Consider the following 20,294-nt stretch of genomic DNA (forward strand, 5'->3'; position numbering starts at 1 on the left):
GAGCACTGAACAAACATACTTTCATTTTCTGTCATTCATTTCATTTGAAGACTAAAATAGAGAGTAATTTTGTTTACAAGTTGGTTGTTTTGACAATGAAATGCTGTACGATGACATCTCATTTAGAACCACGATCAAAAGATTGTGTAAGAGTTTGATGTTGATACATCTGATGAGAGTCCTTCTCTTTGAATTCAAGTTCTGTAGTCATGCATGCATCTTAATCCAAAAACCCATGAGATTATATACTGTGTAATGCAACAGAATCCCTAAATGATTAACTGTCCTTAAATGACCTTCCTGGTCTCAGCCTCTCTCCCTCTCTCTCTCTCTCTCTCTCTCTCAGCTCTCAGGATGTCTGGACACAAAATAAGAGCATTCCTGCAAGGCCTATCACGGAGGAAGCCTCTGGAACCGGAGGGTGAGGTGTCCACGTTCAGACGTTGTCTGACCACGCTGGACCTGGTGGCTCTAGGCGTGGGCAGCACGCTGGGAGCGGGCGTCTACGTGCTGTCGGGGGAAGTGGCGAGAACCCAGTCAGGGCCCAGTATCATCGTCTCCTTTTTCATCGCCGCTCTAGCCTCTATCTTTGCTGGCCTCTGCTACGCTGAGTTTGGAGCCAGGGTCCCGAAAACAGGCTCTGCGTACCTCTACAGCTACGTGACAGTTGGGGAGGTGTGGGCTTTCATCACTGGATGGAATCTGCTGCTCTCTTATGTCATAGGCAAGCACAAAAAAAAATAAATAAATAAAATGACAGGAAGGAGGTCACGGTAATGACACTGTAAATGTTCACAAAAATGAAAACATGCAGTGAAATTATACTCCCGACAAAGTACCAGAAACGCGACGTGAAATAAGAACATTATTTTTGAAGTGGTTTGTGTCACATTGAGGAAAATATCTACCTGTGCAGGAACATCCAGTGTGGCCAGAGCTTGGAGTGGCACATTCGACGATCTCATCGGAAACACGATGGCAAATTACTTTGGAAAACATGCAGCAATGGGATTGCCTGGACTGGCAGCCTACCCAGACTTCTTTGCAGCTGGACTGATTATGCTTCTTGCAGGTGCATATCATGATTCATGATTCACCACTCATTCATTTTACTCATGGCTCGCAGAAGAAACAGAATGACAATGCTAAATACTGAACTATGACAACTTTCGCACAGATATTTTTGATGAACGTATATGACCTGTAACGTTGTTTGGAATGATTTACTCTTCTATAGGCCTGCTTGCTTTTGGTGTGAAAGAATCAACAACAGTCAATAAGATATTTACCAGTATCAACATACTGGTGTTGGTCTTTGTCATCATCTCTGGCTTCATCAAAGGAAGACTGGAAAACTGGTTCATCTCTGTGGATGCAATACTGAACGCAACATCAAAGTCTGAGTACGTCTATATTGCTCCAAAAACTGTCTATCTGAGGTGTTTAGTTATGCTAACACTTTGTTCTAAATTTACTCATTTTTCCTCTTGTCAGGAATCTCCATTACCTCATTAATGAAACATATGAATACGGGGTGGGTGGATTCTTCCCTTATGGTTTTGAAGGAACCATAGCAGGAGCTGCAACTTGTTTCTATGCTTTTGTGGGATTTGACTGCATTGCAACAACAGGTAATTCGATTTCTGATTGAAATTTTTCAAATACATAAATCCCATATGGTGAGTTGAAAGATCCTATTACATACAACACTGACAATGTCATCCAAATTGGTTCACGTTTTAGGGTATTGATTGTTTATCAGATGGTTTGGCTCTGGTCTAATCAATTGCTTTGTTCTCCTCTGTCTTAATCATCAGGTGAAGAAGTAAAGGACCCTCAGAAGTCTATTCCTCTAGGCATCGTGGCCTCTCTGCTCATCTGCTTTTTGGCCTATTTTGGAGTGTCCGCCTCTTTGACCCTGATGATGCCCTACTACATGCTCAACGTGAACAGCCCTCTTCCCGTAGCCTTCACCCACATCGGTTGGGCAGCCGCCAAGTATGTAGTGGCGGTGGGTTCCTTGTGTGCGCTCTCCACCAGGTAAAGAATTGTTGGGCGATGTGTTTCCACTGCTGTGAAGTTGTGTGAGATTACTTTATCAGATAGATTTGACTGAGACTTCGTTTGTGTGTTTCTACAGTCTCCTGGGCTCCATGTTCCCGATGCCCCGCGTCCTGTTCGCCATGGCCAGAGATGGACTCCTGTTCAAATCTCTGTGCAGAGTCAGTTCTCGACAGAGTCCAGTTGTGGCTACGTTGTCCTCTGGTGCCGTGGCAGGTCTGTTGGAAGAACGGAGAGAAAACGTAACATCAGCGATTAACGATTTTAAAAAAAAATGTTTATCCAGTTGAGTACTGGATGTGTATTATTTGGGGTTTTTTTATTGACTTGAGAAAAGGCTGACTGGTTACATTTTCTTATCCTCTGTTTTCCTCGCATGAATAGGCGATAGTTGGAAATCAGAAATGTAATCAAAAAGCTCTGAATATCATGTGCTATGCTTTTATTCCAGCAATAATGGCTCTTTTATTTGACCTGAAAGCATTGGTTGACATGATGTCTATTGGCACTCTCTTCGCCTACACTCTTGTTGCCGTTTGCATTCTCATACTACGGTTCGTATTGTGTCGCTAGCTCCCACCATTCCAGTTTCAACATCTATAATGTCAGTGTAAAAAAAAAGAAAAAAAGAAAAAAAGAAAGACATTTAACCCTCATTGCTTCATTTCAAGGTACCAAGAGACTACATCTGAAGAAAATCATTTGCCCATATCTTCAACTTCAATGTTTGGATTTTTAAAACCTCCATCAAATCCCACCAAAGAAACATCTAACACTGTCACAACTTGCACAGTATTTGCAGGTATGTTTAAAAAAAAATCAGAATTAAAGGAATTCACGTAGGCGATAGACATGTTTTGTTTAATGTCACGTTACATCTGTATTAATGAAGTGCACTTCTGATCTGATTTTTCTGATATTTTTCTAGTTGTCCTCATCTTAATCTTGACTGTGCTCATGACCAAAGCCATCAGATCATTACTGATGAAGGAGGTTTGGAACATAGTTTGTATATCTGCAATTCTTCTTATACTGGTACTAACTACACTAATCATTTGGAGACAACCTCAGAACCCCACCAAAGCATCCTTCATGGTAAGAACAGGAAATCCAGTCCAGTGTTGGAATCATTTTCATGAGTGCGACATGGGAGGCCTGTGCAGTGCTTTCTGTCGTTATTCTTTTCTTTGGCTGTGCTTGGCTTAAACATTAAAAATAACGCTGATGTGTGTTGCTTCTCAAATATCAGTGGCTAACATCTGATTGGATTCTGGTTATGTGAACACAGGTTCCATTCCTGCCTTTCCTCCCTGTGGTGAGTGTCTTCATTAACATTTACCTCATGGTCCAGTTGGGAACAGACACTTGGGTTCGTTATGCAGTCTGGATGGCTGTGGGTATGTATTCTATCCAGGATAAGACTATATTATCTAAACATAGCTCCAAGCAGCAACAGATACAGAAAACATCGTTCTGATTTTTATCTTTGTTAGGGTTCCTCATTTACTTTGGGTACGGAGTGCGGAACAGTGTCCAGAAACAGAGACTGCTTGACAATCAGGTCAGCATTGAGACCATAGCGAGCAAAGCTGAAAAAGATGAAACAAAAGGAGACGTCTCATAAACCTCTGGGAGAAAAAATTCTTAAACAAATTTCAGTTATAGTGATTTAGAGACAGTTTTAGTGAATAACCCTTTTCTTAACATGGACATTCATCAAGCTGTTTGGACATTTTCGTTTGCATTTTATACTTTTGTAAAATAAAATAAAAAAAAAATAAAATAAAAAAGAAAGAAAGAAAAAATCCATCCAGTCAGAGATGGAAGTGGGAAGTCAGAACTAGGGGGGCTGAAGTCTCATTTTGAATGTAAAATCTGCATATAGTTGTGTCAGCAGACGACAGCAGAGACTTTAGTGTTAGTGCACACAGAATTCACCAGTGTGGGATAATGTCAGCATTCTCAGAGTTCATTTAATACTGTTCATTTAATACTGATGAATTTGCACTAGTGAGAGACCTAGTCTGATGTCCACACATTTAAAGAAAAATAGAATTCTTAACAATGCTCCTGAAGGTGTAGCTACATAGTTGAAATCATTTTGAAAATCATTTGTAATTGCCAATATAATATGATTTGTATTTGATGTAAATGAGATGAACTGCAAATAAAAGAAAACTTGGCTTGTTGGACTATCTCTTATATTGCTACAGTACCTCCTGTAATATGTGATAGTTAAAGAATGATCTTTAACATGCTTCACTGATGAAAAAGCTTACCAGGATCAGACTAAAATCCTGCTCTTTAGTCTGTAGACACAGGAATACAATAGTGCCATTCATGTGGATTTACCTGTCTCATATTAATCACAGATTAGCGACGAATTCTCACGGCATGGTTGGGCTTAATGAACTAGGTCATTCCACACAAAAAGTCAATCATTCATACGGGCAACACCCAAAAAATCCTTTCCCTGCAGAAATCTCTTAGATTACTACCATCTACTTACTATGTATTGCACTTAGATCCGTTTGACATAATAACTGAGAGAAAAGCTGCAATTTTTCCATTACTGGTCTTCCCTGTTGCAGGACTGTATTTCAGACTGTCTGTTCTGATCACACTTTCCCAGCTAAGTAAACATTCTTTGCTATTTCAGCCAAAGGTCCAGCCTTCCTCCAGCTCTGATTGGTAGATGGGTCATAGAAAGGGTCTATTGAGTTAGACAGGAGGAATTTGGGGTGTTAATGCCACTCTCTTGAGTGTAGGAATTTTTGTGATTCTGGTATACAGCTGACCTCTCATTTTGCATGTTCTGTCCTTCTCTCTCTTGCCATTTCTCTCCCCCTCTCTCTCTCTCTCTCTCTCTTTCTGTTTCTCACCCTCTCTGCTTTATTTGTGGGTGCATTCCTTATTTAACTGTGGTTAGCTTTGACAAACTAATCCACATTTGCCGCATTCTGCTCGTGGTTGCAGTGAATTAGGCCGTCATGAAGTGGAGGGTGGTGTTAGGTGCTCTCCTTGTGTGTGTGTTAATCACTGAGTTTGGTAAGTGACTTTCTTCATCGGAGGCCGCATGGCCTGCTGCCTGGACATAGCAATGTTACTTGTTGTACGATACAGTAAAAGAAAAACAGATTTGTTTGCCTAGTGAATGAGTTAGTTGACTGTGTTGTCCTAATAATCCAAAAAACATTTGAAACAGACAAAAGGAAATGCTGTTATTTATTGGTTTGCCGTGGATGGTCTATGCTTTTGTTTTGTTCATTAAAATGTCATAAGCAGTAAAAATTAAATGAACTGATGCTGCTTCTATAAATAATGATCATCAAATCATAGAATAACTTATAACATAGAATAACTAAACTCATGTGGTTCAAATGTAAAAGAAATTTGACCTTTCTGATGAATCCTCTCAATATGAAGGAATGTGTCAGAATGACAAGCAAGATCCAGGGGGCAGTGTAGACAAAAGAGCAAAAGGTAAGGCCAACCCTGGGAAAGCAGCAGGAAAGAAAACAGTGACTTCTTCACCTAAGCCCAGGGTGAAAGTCACACCACAGACTCCTGCCCCTAAAACAGCCCACACATACTTGACTCAAGTAGTGGACAAAGGAAAGTTTCAGAAGGTGGGTGAGACTCTGACCATTCGAGCGGGAGACACTCTGGAATTGAGATGTAAGGGCAACCCTGTCCAGTGGGGTGTCCCCTACTACCTGGAAGAGGAGGACGAAGGCAGACTCAGGTATGCACTAAAGAAAGATCACCATGATAACAGCATGTGCTCACAATCTGATATGCGCCGATTAAAACAACAACAACAACGACAATAATAATAATAATAATAATAATAATAATAATAATAATAATAATAATAATAGCATCGCAAAACATTTTTGTTACTGTTATGCTTCATAGGATTGTTCAGCACGAGCGCTACGGCACTTTGATTTTAGCTAACGCAACAGGAGCAGACACAGGAGAATACACCTGTTATCCAATGTACTGTGAGGACAAAGACTGCAGGAAGGAATATGACAAAGCTGTCAAAGTTTTCATCTTTTTCCCTGGTAATAATACATTCAGATGTGGAAATGTGTGTGAGATGTTAAAGATACTCCAACGACAGATAGTTGGTTTATACAGTAAAAAAACAAACAAAAAAAAAACGTAAGATACTCCCTTTTGTCCTTTGAGATAACATTTCAGAAATGTTGAGGAGGAAGATAATGAAAACACTTTTTGTCATCTGACATTTTCTTTTTTCTCATGAAGACCCTCAGGAGCTGTTTGTGCCCTCGTCTGATTACTATGAGGTCATCCAGCTGCGAACCAACTGGCCAACTGTTCTGCCGTGCCAGGTGACCTCCCCTCAAGCGAAGGTGACCCTACACCGCGAATTTCCACCAATGGAAATAAAGGTGGACGGTACAGAGATCTCTTTTGACGTCAAACGGGGCTTCACCATCCACAGGCCCAAACAGTACCATGCAGGTTCGCTATATTGTGTGGCCAGCCTTGGAAACCTCCGACAGAGCTCAACCAAATATATGCTCATCTACGTTAACTGTGAGTGCCTACGTTCCACTTAACGGAGTTTAATGTGTAGTGTCGATGATTACAGAACACTGCGTTGTTGTGAAAGACATCTTAATTTCAGTTTATATTTAGTGTCTTTTACAAATGTGTATTCATAACATAACAACGCGTTTGCACATACAAGCAGACTTTGAAGTCTTTGTACCCTCATTTTGTTCATTGTACATTGCACCTTGTAACATCCATATGGCAATACATGGTGAAAGCAATACAAATAGCTGTTATGTAATACAACAATTTGGAATCAGTTGTTACAAAACCTAGGTTATCCAATAGAAACCACTGGCACTCAGAAAACAATCCCAGTATAATTTTGTGTTAGCATTATTATTATTATTTTTTTTTGTATTATACAATCAGTTAGTAAGCCTGCAGTATAAACACTAGACAAACGTGAACACTTACTGTGGGTTTTTTCTGTTGGTTTTTTTTTTGCTGGCAGATCCTGCTGCTCCACCGGCTCCAGTGATACGAGCCTCAAGTGATGCAGTGCATCTGGGAGGCAACCTGCAGGTTACATGCACTGTGGTGGGTGAGCGGGATGTGGCTGTTGATTTCACCTGGGAGTACCCTGGACAGCAGGTCAGACAACATCTTTAGACATCAAAAAAAAAAAAAACAGAACGATGAACAATGTCTTCTTATCTACTAAACAAAGGGCTAAATAGTCTATACTTAAAGACTGTGATTTTGGTTTGTTTTTTTGTTTTTTTAGATTGGACGACCTCTTTATACCCAAGACAGCGTGATACCAGTCCAGGTGGCTGGGCGTGGCAATCAGCAGTCCCAGACAGTGCTGCTGGTGGATGAGGTTAGGGAGGTGGATCAAGGCACCTACACGTGCACCGCCCAAAACCTGGAGGGTTCCCGCTCTGTCTCCACCACTGTCAAAGTACTACCAGCTCGCACCATAACCAAGCCAAAAAAACCATAAGAAGACACCAGAGCTGTAATCAGAAGATGAGCTTGTCTCACCACACTAAGGTTTCTCTCGACAGCTATGTTTATATTCACCCTAATCTACACTGTGTGTGATGTGTTTCCACGCAGCCTCAGCCATTATAGAGCTGCACAGGTCGACAGCTTAAAAGCACAAACTACAAAGTAGATAATTATGCTATAAACACCTGATGTTTTTCTTGTGAGCTCTGCAGCAGAGTCTGAATGTAAACATTAGTTGGTTTAATGAACACACAAAGAAACTGTGTTAGGATATGGTCAAAATGAGGCGCACACAGTGGAGAAAGAAGATTGGCAGTGATAGCAGAAACTGAGATGGTGTAAGGAGACATCAGATCAGATACGTATTAAACAGATGCCGTTTTGCTTGCATCTTATAACTGCTGTATACGGGCAGTAGTCTAGCATTAGTGGCAAAGTACAAAAGGACCATATAGGACCTGTCCCTATTGTGTATCTTCTTTCTACGTATTGTCTTTTGAAGAAGGCTTAAATAAAATATTTAAGTATTTCCTTCTGCCTTTTTTACCGCTTACCCATTTATAGTTTTGAGACACATTTGTACTTGCATGTACACATTATACCTCTCCTATATGAAATATGGTTATCTTCAGTGCATCCCTCTATGACACAGGAGGAGTAAAGGTTTCCTACATGGCATATATGTAAAAGCATATTCACCATACATGTAAATACAGGAAACATAAAGCCCTATCAGAGTACAAGATAAGACTTACTGTTATCACAGTAAACTCATTATAATTATACAGGCTGTTTAATATTTAACGCAAATCAATAAAAACGATCACTTCATGATGCTGATGGTTAGTCATTTTGTGAGAGGAGTTAGTGATTACACTGCATTTCTGAGACATAATGTAATAATTGTTTATTTATCAACTCCATGACTACAGCTAGAAAGTCAATCTCATAACCCACATGAACAGCAGCGGGTGTCCCGTCAGCTACGGAACGTAAAGGTCAGCGACTCACTCTATCAAATCTCCACCAGAAATAACCTTTTCTTTAGAATGCTTAGTATTGTTACTTTTGTCATTGTCCCTAATGGCGTCGAAAATCTTTAGAACTGACTGTCGCTTTTAAAGATGAAGTCTCCCGGTTTATCCCTTTATTTTCGCCATTCCAAATATGCGTTCGTGCTCAAAGAGACACATCTCTGTGTGCCGCGTTCAGGTGTGTGCCCCAAGGCTGCAGACACCTATGCGTCTGTGGGAGAGGAATGGTAATGACAGAGTAGAGCTCGGCTTGTGCAGCGTGTGCGTCATAAAACCAAGCAAACGGATCAGAAAAATCTAATGAATATCAGTAGGTGTGCAATATATAGATTGTAAAAAAAAAAAAAAAAAAAAAAAAAAAAGGAAAGGGGAAAAAAAAGAAAGAAGCACTGTAATTTAGCTTGATGTTCCTCTGAATCACAGCTTGCGTTGTCATGCCATTAAAACCAAAGAGGAAATCTGACTCTTCTAATCAAACGCCAGAGTTCTCTGTCTCTGACCTGTGAGGCCAAGGCCCTGGCAGCTCTGAACTGCTCAGCTGTGTGTTACATTGAGAAAACACGAAATGAACAAGTTGTACCCCATACCAAATAAACGATTAACGTGAACACAATTCAAGAGTCTGTCAGAACAGATTGTCTATCTATCTATCTATCTATCTATCTATCTATCTATCTATCTATCTGTCTGTCTGTCTGTCTGTCTGTCTCTTTCTTTTGTATGAGCTAGGACAGAGTACCAAATTCACTTCAATTATGCTCTCACGGTACAGGGTTTTGTATTAGGGCTATAGCATAATACTGACGCTCATAACAGCTGGTGGAGCTATTGAGCCTCAGTTTACAAAACTCCCAGTGCAGTGTGACACAGTCAGACAGGACCAGGGTAGTTCCCTGCCCCCGCTTCGTACGTAGTTCAAATCACAGGGAGGGAAAAGGGAGAGCAGCAGACGACGTTTTGCAGTGGACTGAATCGGACTCCATTTCAACCGGATCACCATTACGTCTTTATCGATAACAAGAATAGTTTATTAATTAATTCCGAACAGAATATACATAAAATTAAGGCCACCGTTTTCTTGATTTGTGAATCAACTTGAAAAAAAAAATCATGGTAAGTATTACCTTTAGAATTTCATGTTTGGAGAGTCCGGATTACACTTGCTGCAGGCAGCCTTTTCCTTACTTCGTACACTAGTCGCTATCTTGTAAACTGAGAACGAGTGCGGAGATGCGGTCTTCATTGTGATATGATTGACTGACTGTTTGTCGCTGTGCTATTTCCATGTTTGTTGTCAGAGTAATTACTGTACATATTAATTTCTTTGCCCTGGCTCACGTTACAGTGAACTAAACTATAGTTTGTGGAACATAATTTAGCATACCCAGAGACCCTGGCTTGCAAATATCATAGTGTTTTAGGTGTTTATGTTGGAGAAGGCCGGCTGGATTTTCAGGAGCAGGCATGTGACGACGGAAATTCGACAAACCATAGGATACTGTACTTGTTTTTAAGTGACTTGGGATGTCCTGGGTATTTCTGAACCGCTCGCAGGCACAAAAGCGCGCAACGCTTCTCATGTTATGTAAAGCAGGACAATTCGTAGCGTAGATGTGGGTTCTGAGAGAGAAATACTAGCCTTGCTACTATTGTCTGTGCCTTATTTTATGCTAAATTGACTGTTTATGTTACCTGTGTTTGGACGTGCATACGCCTCTTCTCTACCGCTCGCTCACTTTGTATCAAAGTACTGTACTTTTGTTGACATCTAAACTTAAAGCACTGTCCCCATCCATGACGTAGGGTCAGGAGCGTGTTTCTTTGACAGTTAAAGGAAATCCACTTGAGGGTTAAGGCTGCATAACGCTGAAAATAACATTTCTGGGAATGGTGTTAAATAGCACCTTGCAATACAAACAGTATATTGTAAATCGTAAATTAACTATTCAGTTCATGTGGGGTCGCGCCACATTGGTAACAGGGAAACCGAATGAACCCTGACAGCACTGGAAATGCCCGTGAAGTGCTATTTTTTAACCTGAGCGCTCAAATACGACAGCTTCTCACAGATTGCGGAAAACTTTTGTCAGGTGCTCTGGCACTTGAAACAAATTATTTGCATAGTTGGAGTGCTGCCCATCCATTTCTGTCATCAGTCTTGGTGGTCGCTAAGAATGCTAAGACCTGCAACGCTCTCAGGAGTGCAGCGTACAGAAATTTATTTGCGCCTGTTGTTAAATGTTTGGGTGGGAGCCTCCACTTCGGACTCCAACGCTGCTTTCCTTTTGATGCCCAGAATTTGGGGACAAAGGGGGACTGCTGGAGTGTTCCCCTCTGCCAGGCAGTAACCTTGGAAACTGGAGGCCACTATTGGACCCCTGACCTGTTGAGACATTGCCCATTGTGGGAGTGGCACTCAGGGGGAACTGGTCACTGTGCGTGAACGTCCACTACAGGTTTCTCTTTCAGCCTCGCAGACTGTGTGGGTGGAATGTCTAACAACATATAGTGTACACTTGGACTGGCTCTTTACTGGCTCCTAAAACAGAGGAGAACATAGCAGACAATGCTGTGGATTGCTACCTCTGTAACAAAAGCAACAAAAGATTTTCCTTTCCCATCAACATTTTACACATTACACAGCTCCATCCAAAAAAGAGGGAAAGGTCTTTCTGAACTCTTCATTTGACTCTAAGGTCAGCAGTGGTCAGCAAAACCTCGTGTTACCTGGGGCTTTGGTCCAGCACAAAAAAAAAAAAAAAATCAATCTGTCTGCTGAACCTCTTAGACTCTTTTTTCCCCCCATTCTGTGCTGCTTCTCTCCAGAAAAGTTTGCTGTCTCAATCACTACTGTGCTCTGTCTTTGCATTTTTTTTTTTATTTTCAGTGATTATGTTGAAGACCCTCTCAAAGCTTGGAAAAAGCAACATCTAAAAAAACAAGGACAGAGAGACAATGGCTAAAGCTCACGAAAGCAGGAGTGAAGCATGTAATCCATCATTCACCACTCTATGAACCTCTGTCTTAAAACCCCATTACCTCAGGGCCTCAGTTAACCACCAAACCACTCATTATCTGCTCTCTCTGTTATCTAACTGTAGCCTCTAAACAAAGCTTCCTTTTGAACCCCTTGTCCTGTCTCAGATGCTAAGCTTGAAAGTCAGGATAACAAAGGGGGGGGGGGGGGTTGTTTCTCTGTACAGAGGGAGATCATCCATATCTCCATACAGCAGCAGGTCCCACTTGGCCAGCCTAAGGTCACTTGTTAGGACGAGGGCTGCTGGCAGGGTTTTCCCCAGAGGTGTGGAGCTAATCAGGGGACTAATCGCTCTCCTCTCCTCTCTCCTCCATGTGAGGCTTGCCTGGCATCGGCTCAGTACCTGACACTGAGGGGAAGGTCCCGTGCTGGATTAGGATTAGACAGATTTCTCTTTCCCGGGCCACCCGTCACTTGCGCACGCGCACACACACATACACACACACACACACACACACACACCTTTCAGATTCCCTTTTGTCTTAAGCTCCCTTTATCCAGCAAGAAGAACAGCTGTCGTTGTAATTAAAGTCTTGAGGTGTCAAAGAACTGCCATGTCTTTTCACTGCACTCACTGTTTTAACCTTTGACACATCAGCACTGGAGAGTGGAGAAGAGAGATGAAGACAAAGACATTGGTGTATTCAAGTTACCCGTCTTAATACAGTCTTCATCTTCACTGAATCCATGTTGATTGAAAGCATAACCTACTATTTTGTCTAAAGGGTACTGCAAAAGAGTTTCTCTGCTGATAATCTCAAACCGTTCTTCTGCCCATTTCTTCCAGGCCCCTTGTTAAAGCATAAAGAATGTCTTTAAACTGTAGACATACTCCCCTCCCCGGATATTACAGAGGACAATGAGGTGCCCCTCATTGTACATCAGATACTCATCACCCAGAACAGAGGTCACCATTTGTTGGCGGGAAAGGAGGAGAGGCAGTCCTGTACCACAGCCTTTGTGTCTCTAAATACCATACTCCATGCATATCCAAAAATAGTCTGACACTTATTGTTCACGGCAAGAATTAGTGTTAACTTCTTTTGGAACAGGGGCTATCGTATATGGAGCAATAAGGCTCACCCGGGAGGTCTCCTTTTGATTGTTTTGCTATACTAACTTGTAATGACATTTGAATGACTCTGAAAAGTGACATTTGGGTAACCCGCACATATTGTCAACCATCAAACACGCCCTGTTTGCCGGTAAGAATAACATGAAAGATTATGGCATCGCCTCTAACATCATTTAGAACATTTGGTCTCTGTGTTTAGTAAACGAGTCCGTCGTGTATTACCTTTGTGATTAAACGAGCAGCAATTTCCAGCCTATTCTGTATTGGAGTGCATGAGTAAGTGTGTTCAAACAAAGCCCACGATATTAAAAGCACTCCTTAGTTTTCCAGTGCTTTGCTCTTAAGGAGCTGTTACAAGCACTACAAAGGCTATGAGTCAGTCTCATGTTCTTTTTTGTTACTTTGTTTAGATTGGTAGATGGCTGCTCTCCAGAACTCCAGGACCAAGATCCTAAATGCCCTGACCTGTTCCTTGAAACAGTGTTGACACTGCAGGTTTTAAGGCCGCATCGGTTTGATTTGGCTTTGTTTTCGGGGCTTTGCAGGTTGTAGCAAGGGTCAAGAGAGGAGAAAGGTTCTCTGAGAAGGGGGCAGAGGGTGTTTCATTTTATGGACAGACAGTGAAGCCCATTTATGTCTTGCTGAACTTGTAAAATGATTGTTTCAAGTGTTGTTATTGATTTTTTGAGGAGATCCCACTGATGTACTATAGATATTTCAGGCAGCAGGTTATCATTTTCATCAGCTGCACAATACTTTGCAATCACCCATGCTTTCTTTTTCAGCTTGAAAAAGAATGCCGATGTATTGCTGTCACTAAAAGCATCAAGACAGGTGACACAGAGCCGCCTGTATTTCTTGGCACATCACTTGGTGCTTCACGCTTTGATTTCTTCTTTAGAACTGTATTGATATTTTTGTTTCTTTAGTTTCTGGGCATTATTGTGTGAGATGGCTTTCAGGTTGAGGAAGTGACTCAAATTCATTTCGCACTGCCTGTCACTGGTCAGACAGGAAACTGAAAGCAGGCTTCGACTCATCGCCCCCCCCCCCCCCTTCCTACCCCCTCTCTCTCAGGTTTTCTGTCATCTCTGAATAGCTATCTCTGCCAGTTCCAGCAGAGGTAGAATTTATGGAATCTGCCAGTGACTGAATATGCCTGTAGGGATTATGCAAGATTGTTCAAAAACGGAAAAAGTGCACAGTTTGTGTTACAGTGGCACCGCGTACACCGTCCTTTAGCATTCTGTCCCTTCAGACAAACTGTTGTTGATTTTTCACTCAACTTGGCAGTCCCAGGAACCAAAAGTAAATACGGCCTCTACAAATGCAGTTTTTTTAGATCGTGTTTTTGGCAGGCTGGTTCCTGGGCAGGTCTGTTGGACTGTACTTTAGGTTGTGCTGATAGCAGAGTCAGCTGTAAGCATTCCAGAGGTGAGAACGTCCCTGCCTGGCACCCAAATCCCATTCCCCCGCGATCATGATGTGTGGGTGATGTGTGAAGTCGCTTTTGCTCTCACACGGATTTAACAAGCATCTCTATTGATTGGCCTTGCCTTTTAGATTTTAGTGTTGTTATGCTACCATTATGTCATATGATACCAGGGAGAACTTGCTTGGTCGCCCAATTTAGTGCAAAAGATGCAGCTTATTGAGTTGCATATTGTGGGAAAGCAGTCACCTTTGTTGTTTTACATTGTGTTGTCTTCCTATCAACTTTCAACTAGTTTTACTGTTGTGATCAGACCTAAATAAACTGACTTGTTTTCTCTTGTGTTTGTTTAAAAAAGTCAAGTAGGTGTAAAAAGTACCAGCGTCAACTATGATTGGCTGTCCATCAAACCCATATCCTCTACTTTTTGTCAGGAAACAAGGAGAACAGGTCCTGCCACAGTGGCCTATAGAATGGCTTGTTTTCTTTAGGGAGGTGAAAGGGAGAGTAGAGGAGGTGATTGGGACTGCAAAGTGGAAAGTAAGCAGAGTCCAGTTTCTCAGGGGTTTTCCAGGCTGGAGTTTGGCAGCGGTTTTGTAGGAGTGAGCAGGTTATCTGTTGATGGGTCAGTTTAATTCCCCACTGTCAGGGTGAGGTGGTGAAATTCATCAGTCACGTAAGGCTCAGCAGGACTGGAAGATACTCAAATCACTTTCTGAGCAATTTCAGGTGAACTGGTCTGTATCTATGTGTTTTATCTTCATTTTATCTTCATGATCTTCATTTTCAAAAACAAAGTAAATTCAGTTGACATCTCCATGGTACATGATGCTGTCATATTAAGTGATAACAGTAATAATCATAATAATAACCATGATAATAATGATGATAATAATAATAATAATAATAATAATAATAATAGCAATGATAATAATAATGTAAAATTTGGCAGACATTATACCTAACCACAAAATCTAGCAAAATATTTTCCTTCTGTTTTCGTTGTCAGTTACCGAATGTTTATCTAAGGAAATGTTAATTTAGAGTTATTTCTGGCGTAATTTTATTCCGTTGGTTTTCATTAAGTTTCTTTTAATAATCTGCTTGTATTGACCAGAAGACAAGTCAGGTTGATTGACTAAGCATTTCCTAACTGCGGTTAAGAGTCGGGGGGGGGGGGGGGGGGGGGGGGGGGGGGGGGGTTGTGAGGGGGATGGGTGGGTGGAATTTTGAAATTAGCCCTTAGAAAGTAATTTGCAATTGAAATGAATTTCGCTAACTTTTTCATGGAGCACTGACGTCAGGCTAAAACAGTCGACTTTTCTTCTGTTTACTCTCACAACATCCTCCTTCCCCATGGGAAAGTATGTAAATGATCTTGCCATTGTTGCCCGTAAGAGGCATTGTCATTACGTCCCCCTAGAGTCCTCCGAGCACCGATGAGGTTTTACTTCTTTTATGCAGACCAGTTTCTTTGATGTGATTTGGGCTCACTTTCTTCACTACCAGCAGGGGAATAGAACTCTGGGTAAGTCAAAAGAGCTGGAAATTTCAAGAGAATTTCTCACAGACTAAATTCGAGCTAAATTCCCTTGCATCCCACTGTTGCTATTGCTATTTATACGTGTTTTTTTTAAGACATTAGTTGTGTTAGTGATATAAATATCTTTTTTCATCAGAATATATTTCCTAAATGAGACAAGGATTAGGTAGAATATGAATAATTGATAGGTAGGGCTATGTGCTCATAACTGTATGGGGAAAACAAATGATGATGGTTTGTAGAGACGTCGTCAGGGTGAGATGCTGATTTTTGCAAAACGAACAGTCTGAGAAACTGGTTTCGTGACGTGTCCTGACACCAAGTGTGCTCCTGACACTCCTGCACCGGAGTTTTTTGTGCGTTCAGATGCGGGTTTAGGTAAAAACAAACTATCTGTAATCACAGAACACCTTGTGAAACACTACTCCAGGTTCTTTCTTAACTGAAACTGTAAAAACAGTGAAATTAATGAAGTGTTCCCAACGTTCACCTCTGCCTCTTGTCTTGGTCTGTGTGTTGTAGCCTATTTGTTGACTTAGCCACCTTTACAGTTGGCTGTGCTCTGCAGTTTCAGGAATGCATTACTGATAGCGCATATGGTTTCACATCCGTTGGACATGTGGAGCAGGATTATGCAGCATTATGTATCTGTTCTTCTTATCTGGAAATCCTAGGCAGTCCTGCCTTAAAGGCCGTATTAATTATTACCTGTGGAGAAATGTGAAGAATGTGATTTTTTTTTTTTTTTTTACCCATGATTAACTCCCCTCTTTTTATAAAGAATGCACCTGTGAGCTCAGGGTCCATGCATCTCACTGCAGGGCTGTTAGGACAGGGGTCAGGGAACATGTCTCATTGATCTCAATGAGGTAAGCAAACAGAAAAAGTGACAAGAAAAACCAACAGAGCCTGTTCCATTCAGTCGCTCATCAAACTCGCTCGCTAAAAGATCTACAGGCAGACTGAAAAAAAAAATAAGCCGTTGGTCGTATAGCCTAAGTTCTCAAAAAACAAACCCATACTTTTGGGTTAGTTTACTGTTTGAATCGGAGGAGTGGTCGAACAGACCGGGTTGTATGCTGTGTAAGCGTTGAGGAGCAGGCTGAGAGAAAAGCTGAGAGGAGGAGAGTGGCACACCATTTTTCTCTCTTTGACCACGGTTTGTCATCCCGTATCTCTGAGGAGTTTTATCTAGCGCTTCTTTCTTCTTCACTTCGGACAGCATGTTCACTCTGTCATGTTGCCAGTTTCTAAACAGCTTCAGCATACGAAGAGATTAACACAGATTACTGAATTAACTTTAAATAACTACTAGCAATTAAACCTCACAGGATTACTACGGACAGGGTCAAAGGTCCCCGAAGGCATCAGTGAAACATAAACGTGAAACATGGTTATGTCAGTGTGGGCAGTTTGTTTTGCGAGGGGGTTGGTGTTACAGCGGATGAAGGACAAGAACATGAGTATTGGTTATAACTACATCCATGACTACAGCACTGGAGAGTGAGAGGTTGTTGTTGTTGTTGTTGTTGTTGTTGTTGATGATGTTCATGTTGATGTTGTTTTTGTTTGTGTGTATGTGTGTGTGTGTGTGTGTGTGTTTGTGTGCATATTTGATCATTTGCTTTGATTAATCATTTTGTGAAACCTGATTTTCTGTAATGAGTTCTCAACCCTGTTTAGTTGCAAAACTGCTTGGTCATACATGACATGAACTGCGGACCACTCGGGAATCCTACAGCGAAAGGTTGATTTCAAGAGCTAGGGTATGTGTGAGAGGCACCTCATAGGGTTGTTAGAAAAGTGCTGTTTTATTTTTGGTCGTAGAGCAAAGCTGTGGCCAGTATTGACCGCCGTCAGTGCAGGAGGGGGGTTGTGATATAACGAACAGAAGTTCAGCTTGTTAAAGCAACACTGACACCCACGGGTCAGGCAAGGTCTTCTGTAGCATTAGTGATAATAAGGTTTAATGTTCGGAGTTGCCTCCTGCAACCCTCCGTGGGATTTATCAGAATGTGTATGTGGACATGTGAACACATAAAACACACACGCACATAAACACACACACACGCATGTCTGATTTTGTAAGTCGCAATAAGAACATAGTATTATTTCTCTACTGGTCAACTGGTTGCAGAACAGATTTAAGTGTACCTATATCTACAGTCTTTGCTTGCAATTTCATGTCTGAAATGAAAGCTGATGTTGTACAAGATGCGCTGAAGAAAATATGTTATTTAGAAGATTAAATCAGATCATGTGATGTCTGTTTTGGCACTTGCGGGACTGCACAACATCTGCTTGAAAACAGCAGACAGATTTGAAACAATATCTATTAGCAGTGATGTGGAGCCTCCTGTCTGGACTAAGGAAGAATGAACAGATGCACAGAATGTTCTGTGCATTCACGTAATCTTTGTGCAGAATAATATAATTACTCTTAATAGTATTATTATTATTATTATTAGTAGTAGTAGTAGTATTATTAATAATAATAATAATAGCAATTATAATAACAATAATGACAACAACAATAACAACAATGATAATAGTAAAAATAATGTTACACTATAATAATAATAATAATGATGTTAGCTATGGTGTAGACAGGATGTGTTGTGTTTGTTTAATGCTTATAATGAATTTCTGTCAGTCGCATAACTTGTTAACATTTACATAGAAATCCACAGAAAAATCCTTTTTTAATTCATGTAATCTGTTATTGAAAAGTTTAGCGATTGCATCAGGGGAGGTCCAGGGCATGCCCCCTCCCCCAGCACACTCACACACACACACACACACACACACACACACACACACACACACACACACACACAAAGAGAGCGTGTATTGAAATATCCCCAAAAGCATAAGTACATGCCACTGCACCCATAAATGCAGAATAGCTCCAGTATGTAAGGCTGTGAAGTGTGAATGGGGGCTTTATGTGGGAATGTGACACTCAGAGAAAATGATGCAATCCACATCAAGACACCCCTGTGTAAAATGGCTCCGCAGTCTCTCCCCGCCTCGCTGTGGTTTATGTCATGCATAAAGGTTAACAGTCGGCTCAGTGACACGCCAGTATTCTGCTCTATAAGACATTGTGACCCGTTCCAAAAAACGGTCCCCTTTACGTCACCACGGTCACGCAACCTCGAACCGCGGTTCCTGGCAAAGCGGTCGTTTCTGAGAAAGTCTGATTTACCCTCGGGCCATATTTGGAGAGTTTTTAACAAATAAATTCGTAAATGGCTTAAGGCTAAATTAGTCCTATATTATAACCTGCTTCCGCTTCATTGTCACTCTGTCATGCTTCACATCTGGTATTGTTTCTTGCCTGGGGCAGTAATAAGCTGACAGGAATTACCAGCTGTTTAGACTCAGTGTTTTGGTTCAGCTCTCTGACATCACTCAAGTTACTGATGTTTCTCTGAGACAACGTGACGTGGCAATGGTAAACTCTAAACAACATCATGATTCAGTGCTGGGCTTTAGTTCCGGGAACATTTTTAGTCACCATTGGTGCGAGGCAAGCTCAAATGGAAAATGCATTATAGCAAATCAATATATTTGCATGTTTTGCTGAGTCTCAGCAAACAGAGCACAGCGGACTGAGCTGAGTGACAGTTGTTATTTGCTATAATCAACCATGTAATTGCTTCCCATTTTAAGTTTGGAGACAGCTGACAGCTCTAAGTCTCCCCGGTAGACCCGCAGGACCGAATGTGCCTGGCCTTGTATAATGTTTTCAATGTAGCTTTAATTGAGAACATCAATCAGAAATACATCACTCTTTCTCTCTCTCTCTCTCTCTCTCTCTCTCTCTTTCTCTCTCTTTCTCTGTCTGTCTTTCTCTTTCTCTCTCTCTATGAATAGTGGAATTTCCCCGTTCTTTTTCCTGGTGAGAATTATATTGTGAAACGTAAACAAATGCAACAAAATGTTCGAAAGCAAGGAACTACAAAGAACGCGGACATCAATTCAGTATGTGTATATAATGGATTGTATGTGTATGGTATACCATGTACGTGTGTGTATATGTATGTGTGTTCGTATATACAAATGTATGTGTATATGTGTAAAGCTAGCATGTGAATTTCTGCGTAATTTAAGGGTAGCAGGCCTTGACTTGTGTTTTGAAAGCATGACTGGAATTCAATGGATCTCTCTGCTGTGTGTTCCCACTTGACCTAAGCAATGTCTCCTTCTGTCTGGGCCCACTGTTCATTTCAGGTCTTACAAAAAATGAACTCGTTAAGACATTTGTTTGCTGCGTGGACCTTCCTCACTGCTGCACTTAACTTTACAGGCAGTTCACATAGTGGCCTAATAGGATTGTATTAACCCAGATGCTTACAGCGACCTATCAATGGCATAGTTTTACAGAGCGGCTGAAAACCAAGAGATTCAAATGATAGTGCTTTTATCTTTTATGAAACAAAACATAATAAAACACTTAAATATAATGGCTCCTTTAAATAGTTTCAAAGCATCTTAAAAATGAAATTCTAAAGCTTTGAAAGGCTGTAACCTCCCTAATGATTGACACACTCACTGTTTCAGAACCT

The 20,294-nt window shown here is 41.2% G+C and overlaps 2 protein-coding genes across 2 annotated transcripts; both read left to right on the plus strand.

The window, feature by feature from the left end:
• Window positions 1-354: 354 nt before the first annotated feature.
• LOC115805049 (cationic amino acid transporter 2) lies at window positions 355-3,685 on the plus strand. Its single transcript, XM_030765534.1, has 11 exons — window positions 355-724; window positions 917-1,072; window positions 1,238-1,403; window positions 1,495-1,631; window positions 1,818-2,040; window positions 2,141-2,277; window positions 2,513-2,615; window positions 2,733-2,863; window positions 2,990-3,156; window positions 3,350-3,458; window positions 3,555-3,685. Exons 1-11 carry the CDS (start codon window positions 355-357, stop codon window positions 3,683-3,685), a joined length of 1,830 nt encoding a protein of 609 aa, XP_030621394.1.
• Window positions 3,686-5,489: 1,804 nt separating this feature from the next.
• LOC115805051 (platelet-derived growth factor receptor-like protein) lies at window positions 5,490-7,594 on the plus strand. The gene is made up of 5 exons (XM_030765535.1): window positions 5,490-5,806; window positions 5,980-6,131; window positions 6,337-6,630; window positions 7,103-7,242; window positions 7,376-7,594. Exons 1-5 carry the CDS (start codon window positions 5,490-5,492, stop codon window positions 7,592-7,594), a joined length of 1,122 nt encoding a protein of 373 aa, XP_030621395.1.
• The last annotated feature ends 12,700 nt before the right edge of the window (window positions 7,595-20,294 follow it).

This window comes from Chanos chanos, chromosome 2 (genome assembly GCF_902362185.1).
Source record: "Chanos chanos chromosome 2, fChaCha1.1, whole genome shotgun sequence".
Classification (NCBI taxonomy): domain Eukaryota; kingdom Metazoa; phylum Chordata; class Actinopteri; order Gonorynchiformes; family Chanidae; genus Chanos; species Chanos chanos.